This window comes from Panthera onca, chromosome D1, assembly GCF_046562875.1.
Source record: "Panthera onca isolate mPanOnc1 chromosome D1, mPanOnc1 haplotype 2, whole genome shotgun sequence".
Lineage (NCBI taxonomy): Eukaryota > Metazoa > Chordata > Mammalia > Carnivora > Felidae > Panthera > Panthera onca.
The window spans coordinates 55,704,869-55,718,840 of NC_138348.1; the positions used below are offsets into that span (position 1 = coordinate 55,704,869).

At 52.7% G+C, this 13,972-nt stretch overlaps 1 protein-coding gene across 8 annotated transcripts in view; it reads right to left on the reverse strand.

Moving 5' to 3' along the window:
- The window catches only part of NUMA1 (nuclear mitotic apparatus protein 1), a 72,511-nt gene that overhangs the window by 9,532 nt on the left and 49,007 nt on the right, over positions 1-13,972 (reverse strand). For all 8 annotated transcript variants that reach the window (XM_060605714.3, XM_060605715.3, XM_060605716.3 and 5 more), the window contains exons 4-14: positions 12,944-13,023; positions 11,760-11,842; positions 11,113-11,193; positions 8,774-8,861; positions 7,103-7,223; positions 6,430-6,587; positions 6,025-6,142; positions 5,802-5,919; positions 5,313-5,453; positions 3,703-3,825; positions 153-3,551 (exon numbers count right to left, since the gene is read on the reverse strand). In XM_060605714.3, the coding sequence (XP_060461697.1) occupies positions 153-3,551; positions 3,703-3,825; positions 5,313-5,453; positions 5,802-5,919; positions 6,025-6,142; positions 6,430-6,587; positions 7,103-7,223; positions 8,774-8,861; positions 11,113-11,193; positions 11,760-11,842; positions 12,944-13,023 (4,510 nt within the window). The remainder of the gene's footprint in view (positions 1-152; positions 3,552-3,702; positions 3,826-5,312; positions 5,454-5,801; positions 5,920-6,024; positions 6,143-6,429; positions 6,588-7,102; positions 7,224-8,773; positions 8,862-11,112; positions 11,194-11,759; positions 11,843-12,943; positions 13,024-13,972) is intronic.

The window sequence follows — 13,972 nt, forward strand, 5'->3', positions numbered from 1 at the left end:
GAAGGGGAAGCTATTGATGTCTTCTTTAGGACGGTAGGGGGCAACATACTTCAACTCTGCCAGCCACCCGGTAAGGGAGGGGAGACCAGAGGGAACATTGTTCCCTCTCTCAGGTCCAATCTTTGGGGGCAAGTTTGAGCTGGGTATCTTACCTGGGCAGTGAGTTTCTGCCTCTCATCCTGGAACCGCTGCCTCTCCTCCAGGACCTTGACCTTGGCACTCTCGTACTTGGCAGTCATCACCTCCAGCTCCCGGGCAGTGTTTTGTGCTTCCCGCTGCATCTCAGCCAGACGGGTCTCGGCGTCAGCACGCACGGCTGCCAGCTCTTGGCCATGCTTCTCCCTGGCCTGGTCCAGCTCCACTTCCAGAAATTGCCGGCCAAGGCTGGCCCGCTCGCCCAGCCCCCGGTTCTCCTCTGCCAGCAGGCCATGAGCCTTCTTCAGCATGCTCAGCTGCTCTGCATAGCTGGCCTTCTCAGCCCGCAGCTGCTGAGCTGCTCGCTCTTGCTCTGCCAACTTCTGCCGCAGGGGCACCAGCTCCCCGAGCTCCCGCTGGGCTCGCATCAGCTCTGCCCGCAGCCCGCCGGCCGCCTGCTTGCTTTGCTCCAGCTCCTCACGATGGCGTTTCTCAGCGGCTGCCTGCTCAGCCTGCAGCTGCTGGCACAGGTGCTTGGCGGGCAGCAGCTCGCTCACCAGGGCCTGAGTGCTGGTGTGCTCAAGCTGTAGGGCAGAAAGGGCCTGCTCCTTCTGGAAGAACTTCTCCTGCCATGCCTTTAATTCTTGGCCCAGCTCCTCCGCTCGCTCTGCCTGTGAGGCCAGCTCCTGCCGCAGGCTCTCTGAAGCCACCCGCTGTTTCTCTGCCTCCTCCCGGAGGGTCTGGACCTCCTCCCGCAGAGCAGAGCTGCGTTCGGCGGCCCTGGCGCTGTTGCTGGCCGTCTCTGCCTGGAGCAGACGCAGCCTCTCCTCTAGCTTCTGGCTCTTCTCGGACTCAGCTATGACCAGCCGCTTCAACTCCTTGCTCTCACCCTCTTTCTCCAGGACCTGGCGGTTCAGGATAGAGACCTCCTCTTCCAAGCTGCTGATGAGGCTGTTTTTCCTCTCCGCCTCCTGCTGGCCCCGGGTCACTTGGGTCTTCCACTCATCCTCAGCCTTGCTGTGGTCTTGGGCCTTGGCGCGGAGGGTGGCCAGCTCCCTTTGGGCTGCAGCTAAGGTGTCCTGACTGCGCCCCAGCTCCTGGGCCTTCTCCTCTAACCGGCCCTGCAAGGCCTCCAGAGCACTGGCCTGCTCAGCGCGGGAGGTGCGCTCACGCTCCAGGCTGCGCTCCAGGCCAGAGGCCTTCTCCTGGTGCTCCCGGCACTGCTGCTCCAGCTTGCTCACCTCTGCCTGCAGAACCTGCAGCTCAGGACCTTTTCGCTTGCTCTCTCCAGTAGCCTCAGACTGTGCTCCTGACCCAGAAGGGTCTTTTCCGCTGGCCATCCCTAAAGACTGTTGGCGCTCCTCCTCTTTCTTAGCCAGCTGTTCCTTCAGTCGCTCCACAGTCTGCTGAAGCTCCCCGAGCTCTGTTCTCTGGGCTGCCTCTTGCCCACGAAGCTTGGCCAGCTCCTGATCCTTTCCTTCCTTTTCCATCAGGGCGTGGGCCAGGGCTTCCTGCAGGGTAGCAAACTCCACACGCTGCTCATTGAGGGCATTCTGCAGCCGCATCTCCAGCTCCGCCTTGGCGGCCTTCTCCAGGGCCAGATCGGCTTGGGCCCGGCCCCGCTCCTGGGTCAGACGGGCCACCTCCCTCTCCTGCTGCCCACGCTCCTCCTGCTGCTGGCCCTGGCTCTCCATCAGCGCAGCCCGCAGTCTCTCCAGTTCACTGCCCATCTGCTCTGCCTCCCGCTCCATGGCCTGCAGTGCAGCCTGCGTGCTGCAGAACTGGCGTCCCTGCCGCTCTTCCGGCCACTCTGACTCTCTGTCTCCTGCCCTCAGGGGCTCCTTGAGTACCTCGCGGGAGGCTGATTCCGGCTGCTCCCCTGTCTTGCGCACTAAGGCCTCCAGGCGGGCCACCTCCTTGCTGGTGGCGGCCATCTTCTCTTGCAGAGCGGAGAGATCGTCTGCAAGCTTCTGGGCCCTGACCTCCTTCTCCTGGACCTGCTGGAGAGCCCTGGCCAGGTTGGCATGGAGCTGAGCTACTTCACTCTGCTGCCGGCTTATCTGGAGCTCACTGTGGGCCTCTATCCCTGCCACCTTCTCCTTGGCCTCCTGTAGTTCCTGGCGGGCCTTCTCACATTCCTCCTTCAGGGTCATCAGCTGCTCCTGGAACATGGCACCATACTGTGCCTCCTCCTGCTGGCTGTCCTCGTACCGCTCGCGCCAGGTGGCCACCTCCTTGGCAAGCTGTTCACACTCCCCCTCAGCTTCGCGCTGGGAGGCTATGGCCTCTGCCAGTTCCTGCCGCAGGGCTTCTGCCTCGGCCTGATGGGCCTCCCCAAGCTGCCGTAATCGGGCCTCCAGCCCCTTGCGCCCAGCCCGCTCTTCTTCTAGCTCCTTCCGCTCCTGCTTATGCTGTTCCACCAGGCACCGGGTCTCCACCTCTAGCTTGGAGATGTGACGCTGCTGCTCCTCCAGGGCGTCTGCAGCCCTGCGCTTCTCCTCTTCCAGGCTGCCCTTGGTGATCTTCAAGGACTCCTCAAGAGCCCGGACCTGCTCCTGGAACTGGCCCTTCTCCTGGGCCACCCTTTCTCGCTCAGCTGCTTTTTGTTGCTCAGACCTTAGTTGGGCCTTTAGCTCTACCACCTGGGCCTGGGTCTCACTCTGCTCCTGGCGGGCTGCCTCAACACAGGCATGGAGTTCCTCCACTTTTTGGCTCAGCTCTGCCTTCTCCTGCTGGGCCTGAGTCACCGAGGACTGGGCACTGTCCCGGGCTTCCTTAGCAGCCTGAAGTTGCTGTTGCAGGACCTCTAGCTTGGCAGTCTTTTCCTTCTCCAATACTTCCAGCTGCTGGAGGGCCGAATCCCTCTCCCTTAAAGAGGCCTGCCGCTCCTCAGCTGCAGCGGCCAGTCGCTGGGCATGGTCTCGCCTGGTTGCCTCCTGCTCCTGGGCAGCTTCCTCTAACAGCTTCTCCTTTTGCTTCAGGCTGCTGCTCAGCTGCTCCACCTGCTGGCGGAGGCCCTGAGAGGCCTGTTCTTGCTGCTGGAGGCTCTGCGCTAGCTGGGCCTGCTCCTTTTTGGCCTGCTGCTTCAGGCCAGCCAGTTCTTGATCCTGCTGCTGGAGAGTGGCTTTGAGGGTGGTGAGCTCAGCAGTCAGCGTGGTCACCCGGGCAGACAACCGAGCCTCCTGAGCCTGAGAGGCCTGCTCCACGTCTTCTTTGGCCTGGCTGAGGTTGGACAGGGAGCCCTGCAGCTCGGCAATCAGGCCAGCCAGCTGCTGCTTTTCTTCTTCAAAGTGGCCCCGCTCAGCAAGCAGCTTGGCTTCCCGCTGGCCCTGCTCGGTCTCTAGAGCCTCCACCCTGGCTCGGAGCTGGGTGTTGTCCGCAGCGAGAGAGGCCGCCTCCTGCTTCAGGGTTTCCAGCTGGTGAGATAAAGAGACCAAGAGGATGAACACGACTCCTCAATCACCGTGGCCCCCGTGAGAACTAAGGAACAGGAACCTGAATGTACCAAGCACGGGTCTACACGAGCCCTGGCACACAGGTCCTACTGCTGCTCCTGTGCGTTCCTACCTGCAAGACGTCACCCAGCACTTCGCCCTTCTCCCGGGGTGGGTTCTCCCGCAGCTGGGCCAAATGTTCTTCCAGCTGTGAAAGTTTTCCCTGAAGGATTTCATTCTTTTCTTCAAGGCATTTCTGACAGTAAACAAGAGCCTCATGTGAACAGAGGTGGGACAGGCACCATGTTACCAACAAAATATGGAGCCCTATCACCCTGTTATCAAGATCTCTTAGGGCGCCTGGGTGGCTCAGTCGATTAAGTGTCCGACTTCGGCTCAGGTGGTGATCTTGTTTGTGGGTTTGAGCACGTTGGGGTCTGCGCTGACAGCTCAGAGCCTGCTTGGAATCCTCTATCCCCCCTCTCTCTCTGCCCCTCCCCTACTTGTGCTCTTGCTCTCTCTCAAAAATAAACAAACATTTAAAAAAAAAAAAAAAATTCTCCCAGGACACCTGGGTGGCTCAGTCAGTTGAGCGTCTGACTTCAGCTCGGTCATGATCTCACATCTCATGAGTTCGATCCCCCCCATTGAGCTCTGCACTGACAGCCTGGAGCCTGCTTAGAATTCTATGTCTCCTTCTCTCTCTGTCCCTCCCCCACGTGTGTGCTCTCTCTCTCAAAAATAAACAAACACTGAAAACAAAAAACTCCTGTTCCCCTGACCTAGGAAAAAACTCAGAAACCATGGACCTGGGATCATGAGGGACCTGATTTTCTAACCCTAATTTCAGGGCTGAATTAAATCATGTGACTTGCTAATAGTTTCTTCTGCCAGGCCACTGAGTTCACTTCACATTTCCTTACTTTAAAAAAAAAAGTTTTTTTTTTCCTTACTATATACCCTTCCTTAGACACGTCTGGGCTCCCACATTATCCAGACACTCACCAGCTTAAAAATATCCCCAGCCTTCCTGGGCATGAACAGCAGCAACCATAGCACCTCCCACCCTCAGCCCCTCTTCCTCCCACTGCTCACTAAGCAGCCGCCAGGACTATGCTGGGTCCTCTCTGAATTCATAATCCACCTGACAGAGATGGGAGGTAGCTATTGCTGTCCCTCTTTTGCAGATCAAAATCTGAAGCTCAGATATTAAGTGCCTTCCCCTAGGGCTACAGGGTTAATAAATGGTAGATTTGGGTTCTTAAAAATAGCAGTAAAAATAACAGTGGGGCACCTGGCTGGCTCAGTTGGTAGAGCATGCAACTCTTGACATTAGGGTTGTCAGTTCAAGCCCCACACTGGGTGCAGAGATTACTTAAAAATAAAATTAAAAAAAAAAATAGTAACTAATTCACTGGTAACTTACTTCGCATCACCCAATAAATGCAGTATCTTACAATGGTTGATGAGGCAGCTACTTGTTATCCTTCCCATTTTACACAAAGCATGCTTAGAGAGAAAAGAGATCAAATAACTTGTCCAAGAACCACACCTTGTAAACAGCAAAGATAAGACTCAAAGGTGGTACATTGGACTTAAGCTCACATTTTCCCAATACGGCGCACTATTAACCTTCAAGAGGAGACAGCTTAATTCCCAAAGGCCCCAAAGAATAGAGCGGTAAATGGAACTTTGAACAGGTAGCCAAGACTGTGGCCCTGACACCCCAAAGCAGAAGGTTACCTTGTCCTGCAGGGCTGTGCTGAGCTCCTTCTCAAGGTGGGCCTGTTTCTCCACCCACTCTCGAGTGGCTTTGCTGTGCTCTTCTGTCAGCTCATTGAGGGCACCCTGTAGTTGCTGCAGGTGACTGGCAAACTCCCGCAGCTGGGACAGACAAGTGGGAGTCCCCATCACCCAAGGTCAAAACTAGTACCACCACTGCTGTTTGTTTCCCGAACTCCAGGGGCTGTAGGTGTCTGACTATCTAACCCTGCTCAAACCAATTACAACCAACCATATCTTTAACTCAAGACTCAAAATTTAGGGCCACAACCCCGTCCCTGGCAGCAGCCAATTATGGGACAAGGAAAGGGCCAAAGTATGCAGGTCTCTGCAGAGACTGGAGCATAGGACAGATGCCAGGACATTCTTCTCAACCCTTTCTTCAAGAATCCTCGAGACTAACTCAGCCCCACGGACCGTCAGGTGGGGACTACACCCCCCAACCCTCACCTTAAAGGAAAGGTCCCCATTCTCCTCAGAAAGCTGGTTAATTTTGCGATCCATCTGGCTCTTCTCTGTCTTCAGGTCCTGACACTGCTTCAGAGTCTCATGGAGACGCACAGTGAGGCTGTGAGGGAGTTGGGGCAGTTAGAAAAGACGATAGCACCCTCACTGCCACCCCATGGGTACAGAGTGGGGTGTGGAGCTGGGAAGGAAGCAGGCAGAATTATACCTCTCATTCTTGCCACGGAGCTCCTCAAGCTCCCTGGGCTCCGACGGGCTGGCCGCCTGCTTCTCGTTGAGCAGAGCTAGGCGGTCAATGCGCTGCTGCATCACAGCTATCTGCGCATCTGTGCCCGAGGAGGGGAAAGGAGGAGAGTGGAGAGTCAGCAAAGAACGAAGGGGAAGAGAGAAGGAGGAGGTGGCATCCAATCTAAGGGAAGGGGAGGATGAGGCCAAGGGCAGCACCAGATTCCAGGCCAGCCTGACTGGCCCATGGCTGAGCCCTAAGCTCCAGAGCCAGCAGAACAAATAGAGAACAGAGGGGCCGTTCCTCACACAAGCCCAGCACTTCCCTGGATGAAAATCCCCAATGCTGCCCATTCACACACCACCTGCCAGCGTGCCAGGCACCTACCCTTCTCAGTAAGGAGCTTGCGGTTCTCAGCCAGCTCCAGCTCCAGCTCATCTCTATTATTTCTTTCATCAGCGAGCTGCTTCTTCAGCCGTCTCATCTGGAATTGTGGGGTTTGCAGAATGTCGCCCATAGGGGAGGCTGGAGAACCTGAGAGGAAGCTGAAGAAGGAGACGCCATGGTCAGAGCCTGAAGTGTGAGGCTGAAGAGAAGAGCAACAGGCAGGGATGGGCAAGCAGCGCTCTAGGGATGTGAGCACTGGCTGGGAGGCTAAGCACCTCCGCTCTGTTGATAGTGCTATCTCATGCCTCATGACTGACCTCGAGAAAGCTTTTCTTCTCCCTTCTCCTAGCCTCAATTTCAATTTCCTTGTCCAAAAAAAAAAAAAAATTACCCTCACCTCTGCAGAGCTGCACTGAGAAAAGGGACTTTAGCATCGTCTCCAAGGAAGAAAGGAATTCCATAAACAGGGAACAGAGCCTTTGAGGCCTTCTGCTAAAAATGGATGCCAACCAATTCCCCTAATTAATACTGGGGCAGGTGAGAACATCTACAGCATACTCTAAGTGCTGTCTGATGACGTAACAGGTTGGTGAACAGTGTTAGCTTCTAGAATGCAGGGATTTGAAGACTGGATGTTGAGGCCCCACCCCAGGAGAGGAGGCCCAGCACATACTTGTTCCCACTGGAAGAGGCAACCTTCTGTAGCTCTAGGAAGCGAATCTCCCTTTTGGCCTGGTGGCTGGGTGGGGACAGCTCTTCGGAGATGGTGCTGGAGCAGGTGGAAGGGACAGGAGCTAGGGCAAGGAGCAAACCAACCATATAGAGGTTAATAGAGGGAAAAGATTTGCATCTTTATACAAGTTGAGAACTTGCCTTAGTGGAAGTGGATCCACAGACAATTATATGTAAGCTATAGAAGGAGGCCACCAGGCAGAATCTGAAACCTGGCGTCTGGGTTAGCCAGAGGTCAGTGTCCCTAAGCCCAGTGAAGCAAGTGGCTTCCGTTTCCACAGCTCAGCAAGTGCTCAAGGAGAGCACAGGAGAGTGAGGGTGTCCTCCCTGCTTAGAGACTGGACCAAGTGCTCATGCTTTCCCCCCCATCCAACACTGCAGAGGCAGCTTGGGAGCCTTGAGCAGGATCTCCTCCTCTCAGCCCACCAACCTCTCAGATGAGAGCCGATGGCCTTTCTCAACTCCTCCACTCTAAAATCTTGTCCTGCCAACACAACCCCTTTCTCAAAACCTCCTCCCCTCCCATGGCTCCCACGACTACCTTCACATGGCTCTCCTACCCCTAAACACCCATTCCTAGTCTCCCTATCTGCCCCTCCCTCCTACACCCACAATCTAAGCTCCCAGAGTTCTGATGACGCCTCCCTGTGCTGCCCACAGTGCCCATGGCTTCAATGGTCATCCACACACTGACCTGTACACCCATAACCTGGCCCAGAGCCCTCACCTACATTCTAGACTCATACTTCCAACATCTCCATCTGAAGGGCTGAAGAGGAACGTGAATATGAGGAACATCAAATTCAGTGGCTGGAAGAGAACCTGCCTTGACCCACTTCTCACATCCCATTGTCATTAGATACCCTCTTCATCAGAAGACAGGGGGAGCTCTCACCCTTTCTACTGTACTTCCAGAAGGCATTTGGTAGATCACGTACCTCTCTGTTCTAGCACTCACTCTTCATCATACTTACTGATTTATGCATCTGCCTTCCCACCTAGAACATGAACTTCATAGGGGGAAAAGCCATTTTTTTTTAGGCATTACTCCCAGCTTCTAAGCCTAGAGTAGCAACTGCTTAAAAAATAAAAAACAGGGATGCCTGGGTGGCTCCAGTGGGTTGAGTGTCTGACTTTGGCTCAGGTCATAGTCTCACAATTCGTGGGTTTGAGCCCCACATCAGGCTCTGTGCTGACAGCTCAGACCCTGGAGCCTGCTTCGGATTCTGTGTCTCCCTCTCTCTCTGCCCCTCCCCTACTTGTGCATGCACTCTCTCTCTTTCTCTCTCTCTCTCTCAAAAATAAACATTAAAAAAAATTTTTTTAATAAAAAAAAAGGTATGTGTGAAGTGCTCAAGGACAACCTAACAGAGACGAGATCACATGTAACGTCCTGCTCAGGCACCGCCAGGCAGCAGGAGAAGCTCGGTAGGAACTGGGATGGTGGCAATGTGGCCCAGAAATCAACCTATTCCAATTACACACACTTTTCCTGAGCACAAACTCTGCCTGGTTGGGACCTGAAACAAACCCCCACGGCGTTTCTCAACAATTTGGGGTCCTAGCAGTGCCTAGCTCAGACAGGGCATCCTCAGGAATGGGCCCTACTTACCTTTCTGCAAGAAGTTCTCTAGATCCTCATTCAGGTTTAGCCCATCCTCATGGTCCAGCACAAATTTGAGAATGACTGCTAACTCAGCCTGGACCAGAGAGAGAGAAGAGCATCACTTTAGGTGCTAGGGAGGTTTGAAGAGATAGAGGGCACCACGCCAGCAGTGTCAGCCCCAGGAGCTGCTGGAGCCCAGTCTTCCTCTCAAAGCCTAAAGCCCCCCAGTCCAGCTGAGAACATTCTACTAGAGACACATTGCCCTGCTGGCTCCCGCCCTCTCGGTTCCCCTGAAGATGACCCAGGGTCAGAAAGAGTTCCTACCTGACTTCACTCCTGACCACAAAAAAGAAAATGGGCAAAGACAGTAGTGCAGACAGAAAGCTTTTATACGTAACTATGTTGCCCTCTTCCAAATGACCCTCACTATTGTTCTCTGAGTGAGAACACCTCCAGGGCTCATCCAAAGTTTACCCACCAGCTCAGCTGTAAAATCTGCCCTTCTCTGTCTGAGTTCCAAAGCTACAGAGTTGATTGGACTTTTCTGGCCAGCCTGCTATATAGTTCCTTATCTTTTAGAATTTCTGTTTCTGGGGCATCTGGGTGGCTCAGTCCGTTAAGGGTCTGACTCCTGATTTTGGCTCAGGTTATGATCTCACAGTTTGTGGAATCAAGCCCCGTGCTGGGCTCTGCATTGACAGCACGGAGCCTGCTTGGGATTCTCTCTCCCCCCTCTCTCAGCCCCTCCCCTGCTCATACACACTCCCTCCCAAAATAAATAAATGGACTTTAAAAACAAACAAAAAAAAAGAATTTGTTTCTACCAGGTCTGTGGCCAGCTTGCAGCAGAGAAAAGGTTAAAGGAAGGAGACACCCATCCTTCCCATGCCACAACAACCTCAACCTCAGAGGAGAGCCATGAGCTAAATGAGTATAAAATGAGATGATTCAACATTTTTACCACTACGTGAAAGGCCACAGCTCTCTAGGCACTGCCCATGCCCCACCCCCCCACCCCCCGGTCACCTATATTACCCACTGTGGCATCCCAGCTCCTCCTGCTCTGGGAAATAAAGGACAGCTGCTCATACAGGAAGCAAAGCCAACATCAGACCCTTCCAGGCAGGTAGTTCCTGGAAACCAGGTCATTCCCTCTATAGTGAAGCAAATGCACTTAGGGACCAAGTAGAGGAGGGGAGAGAAGGTAACAGCTCTGAGCTAGACGGTCATGATGGACAAAGATATTCTCTCTCACTAATCCCTCCCATTAGAGGAAAGGAGGAGACACATGGAATGACAGTTTGTGTAAAAATATACACTCACAATTTCTACATATTATCCCAACACAGTAGAGTTACCACTAGAGTTTACAACTACAGTTAAATATATGAACATGAATGGGGCACCTGGGTGGCTCAGTGGGTTAAGCATCTGACTCTGAGCTTCGGCTCAGGTCATGATCTCATGGTTTAGAAGTTCATGGGGCGCCTGGGTGGCTCAGTCAGTTGGTTAAGCGTCAGACTTCAGCTCAGGTCATGATCTCGCGGTCCGTGAGTTCGAGCCCCGCGTCGGGCTGTGCTGACCGCTCAGAGCCTGGAGCCTGTTTCAGATTCTGTGTCTCCCTCTCTCTCTGACCCTCCCCCGTTCATGCTCTGTCTCTGTCTCAAAAATAAATAAACGTTAAAAAAAAATTAAAAAAAAAAAAAAAAAAAAAGAAGTTCAAATCTGATAGCATAGAGCCTGCTTGGGATTCTCTCTCTCCCTCTCACTCTCTGCCCCTCCACTACTCATACTCTCGCTCTCTCAAAATAAATAAACATTAAAAAAATACACACACACACACACACACACACACACACACACACACAAAAGGACTTGGAAGTATATCTCTTAAAAGTTAGCAGTTAGTTGTCTCTGGAAATGAGATTAGAAGCAATTGTTATTTCCCTCTTTTGTGCTTTTCAATATTTTCCAGACATCCTATAAAGAATGGCTGGAATTGCTACAACCTAATTTTTTTTTTTTAATTTTTTTTAACGTTTATTTATTTTTGAGACAGAGAGAGACAGAGCATGAACGGGGGAGGGGCAGAGAGAAAGGGAGACACAGCATCGGAAGTAGGCTCCAGGCTCTGGGCCATCAGCCCAGAGCCCGATGCGGGGCTGGAACTCACAGAGTGCAAGATCGTGACCCGAGCTGAAGTCGGACGCTTAACCGACTGAGCCACCCAGCGCCCCTACAACCTAATTTTTTAAAAGAACAATATACGTTGTTGAAAGAAAACCAATGGAGTAGGGTGAAGCACGAGCTAGGCCCACCAGGTGTGGTGGAGACACAGGGCTTACCTGAATCTTATATTCAAATTGTTCCCAGTCCCTGGGACTTTTGGAGCTCATGGTGGAGTGGTATAACAGCAGCATGGTCATCTAGAAGCCAAACAGAAGACAGTCACTGAGCAGGACTGTCTCTCTTCTCAGTGCTCCCCTCTCTGGAATGTTCTGGGGACTCTGAACTATTCCAGAGGCTCTTCCAAAGCTCCTAGAATTCAGTAGCCCCAGGTCCTTGCCCTTAACTGCACTAGGAAACACCTGATTGAGGACTTACTGCCCACTGTACAAAAAGCCTGGTGTACAACTGAATTCCTGGACTCATGGAACCTAACTACAAAGCTTAAACTGCCCTCTATGGGCCAGCACCCAGAAACAGGAAGTGGAGGGAATGAAAGAGACTGAGCTAAAAAGAAGACTATGACACCTGGGTGAGGCCCAATTCCTGCCACGTCTTCATTGAGGCTCACAGTAACAGTCTAGTAATCTCTGTCATAGGGCATGGGCTCTGAGACTCCTTGGGCTAAATCAGCCTCTGCCTCAGCCAGATGGCTGACCTCTAACCTCCATGAGCCCCAGAAATAAAGTACTCATCACCAAGAGAAGGCCTGGCAGGTCCAATTGGTGCCACCCTCCCACCCCCACATCCGATATTCCATAGATACCTTGGCCAATTCCAGCTCTGACCCTTCCATCACCTTCTGCACGGACACCAGGCATTCTGGAGAAGAGGGATGTTTTCGGTTTTCTGTAAAGATGACAATGTAGAAAACAGGGTGAACTTCCTGGACACCATTCCTGAGATCATGAGAACACCTCAAAGTAGAACAAAATCACCGCCTCTGGTGGGGCTAGGAGACATAAGTCTCCTTGCTCCTATGTCCTCTCTCCCCCAACATACGCATTTCCACCTGAAGTTAGTTCTATCCTAGGTCAGCCCAAGGACTACAGGGATAGTTCAAGAAAAAAGCAGGCTAGGAATTCACAGCAGCACTGGGACATGATGTTGCACTCACCCACCCAATGCATAAACTCCTGCTCAGCACCACAGAGAAGGAACCAGAGATTCCAGGTCACTCTAGGGTCTTATTCCAAGTAAGGTTGTAGAGGAAGCCTGAAGCTGAGTTAGACTAGGAGGACTAGGGACACCTGGTTCTTCTGCTGTTATGCCAACTATCAATTAACCTTTGCTTTATCTAAATCTATTATCACCTTTCCCATAACTCTCCTGAGGGGGTGATGGCTGATAGCTCCTGTGTCAAAGAGGAGGACTCTGTGTCCATGACTGTACAAGGGAGGGGAACTGACACTGTGCTAACTTTACATCTGTTCTTACTACCTATCAACCTTAAGAGCAATTATTCCATCTTATAGACAAAAAACCTACGTCCAGAAAGGCCATACAAGCTGTGAGTAGAAGAGCCAAGACCTCAACCTAAATCTGCCTCTGCCCCATCTATTGCCTAGGTAATTAATTCAAAATCATCCAGGGGAATGTTTTTCTTACAAGGGAAAGAGGATAACATGGATCCATCCCTCTCCTCCAACTCCTTGCATGGGGGGTGGGGGGGGGGGGGTTGGGAGCCCAAGGTGCTGAGTCCTAAAAACTGACCCTCTGGCTCTACCTGGATCTTAGAGATGGGCTCTGGGACTGAAGGGACACTCTTCTTCCCTGACGGCATAAGCATCACCAGACCCAGGGAAACAGTTATATTCATCTCTGTGGTACAGAGTCAGCAGCCTTGAGCCTCTGCACCTCCAGACACCTGTGAGCTGGTTCCTCTGGACTCCCAAAGTCCTGGGAGTTGAGGAAGCAGCTCCTTCTCAGCTAGGTAAAAAAGGTGCTTACTTTGCAAAAAACTGCACACAAAGTCCAGTCTCTCTGGTACCGGCTGTTGCAGGATTTGCTGCCCCTCATCAGTGCCGTGGCTAGAAAAAGAACAAGTATCAGGACCAGAGTACTTAGCAATCCTTCCCCCCTCACTACTCCATTCCATGCCACCTGCCCCTTCCTTCAGGTTTGGTCTGCACTGGATCTGGGAGAGATGCTGGTGGCAGGGGAGAAGATACCAAGACACCATTTGGTCAGAAGGAACTGTGTGGTGGGTGAGAAGTGGGAACTTGAGGCAGGAGGTCCTTCTGGAAAAAACTCTGCCACCCTCTTCATGAATATGAAAGGCTCTGTGGGAAGGGGGCTGAGGGGAGAGGACGAAGATGACAGAGACGAAGGGGAAGCTAGGTTCAGTAGTCTGGAATGGCTTAACTGTAAAAGGTCAGAAAGCCTGGGAAACACAGTGAGAGTAAGACAAATGATGGAAAGGGAAAAACAAGTCAAAGAACTGAAAGAACAGGAGGGAATTCCCAAGGCTCTGAAGGGACAGGGCAAAGTTCAACACAACAGATCAAAGGTTGAGATGGCTAAGGCCAAGGGACAACACTCAAGTGGCTGGGTACTGCTGCGCTGGTCTGTTTAACTGGAAGGGCAGGCTACATGCTGAGAGAGCTATGGGGAGAGGGAGGCAGCAGGGGGAGCCCTCACACAGCCCGGGCCCCTGGTGCTCAGGCTAACTGCCCTGTCAACCTCACCGGGGAACAGCTTCACTAGAAGTCAGAAAGCAGACTTTTCTCCTTGGGCTTCTATGGCTGGAGATACTAATTAAAGGGGCCTCCTGTTCCTCAACCTCCAGATTCTACTGAATGTTCCAGGTTTCAGTCAACTTTCTGGAGGGCAGGGAGGGCCTGAGAACCAGAGAACTTAGCAGTGCCGGACATCCTGCAAAGCATAAGCAGCACCCAAGCAAAGACCACGAATGTACCTCCCTCCCTCTCCCACGTGATTACAAAGGATTCTTCCAAGTGAACCCCCCACAAGCCATTT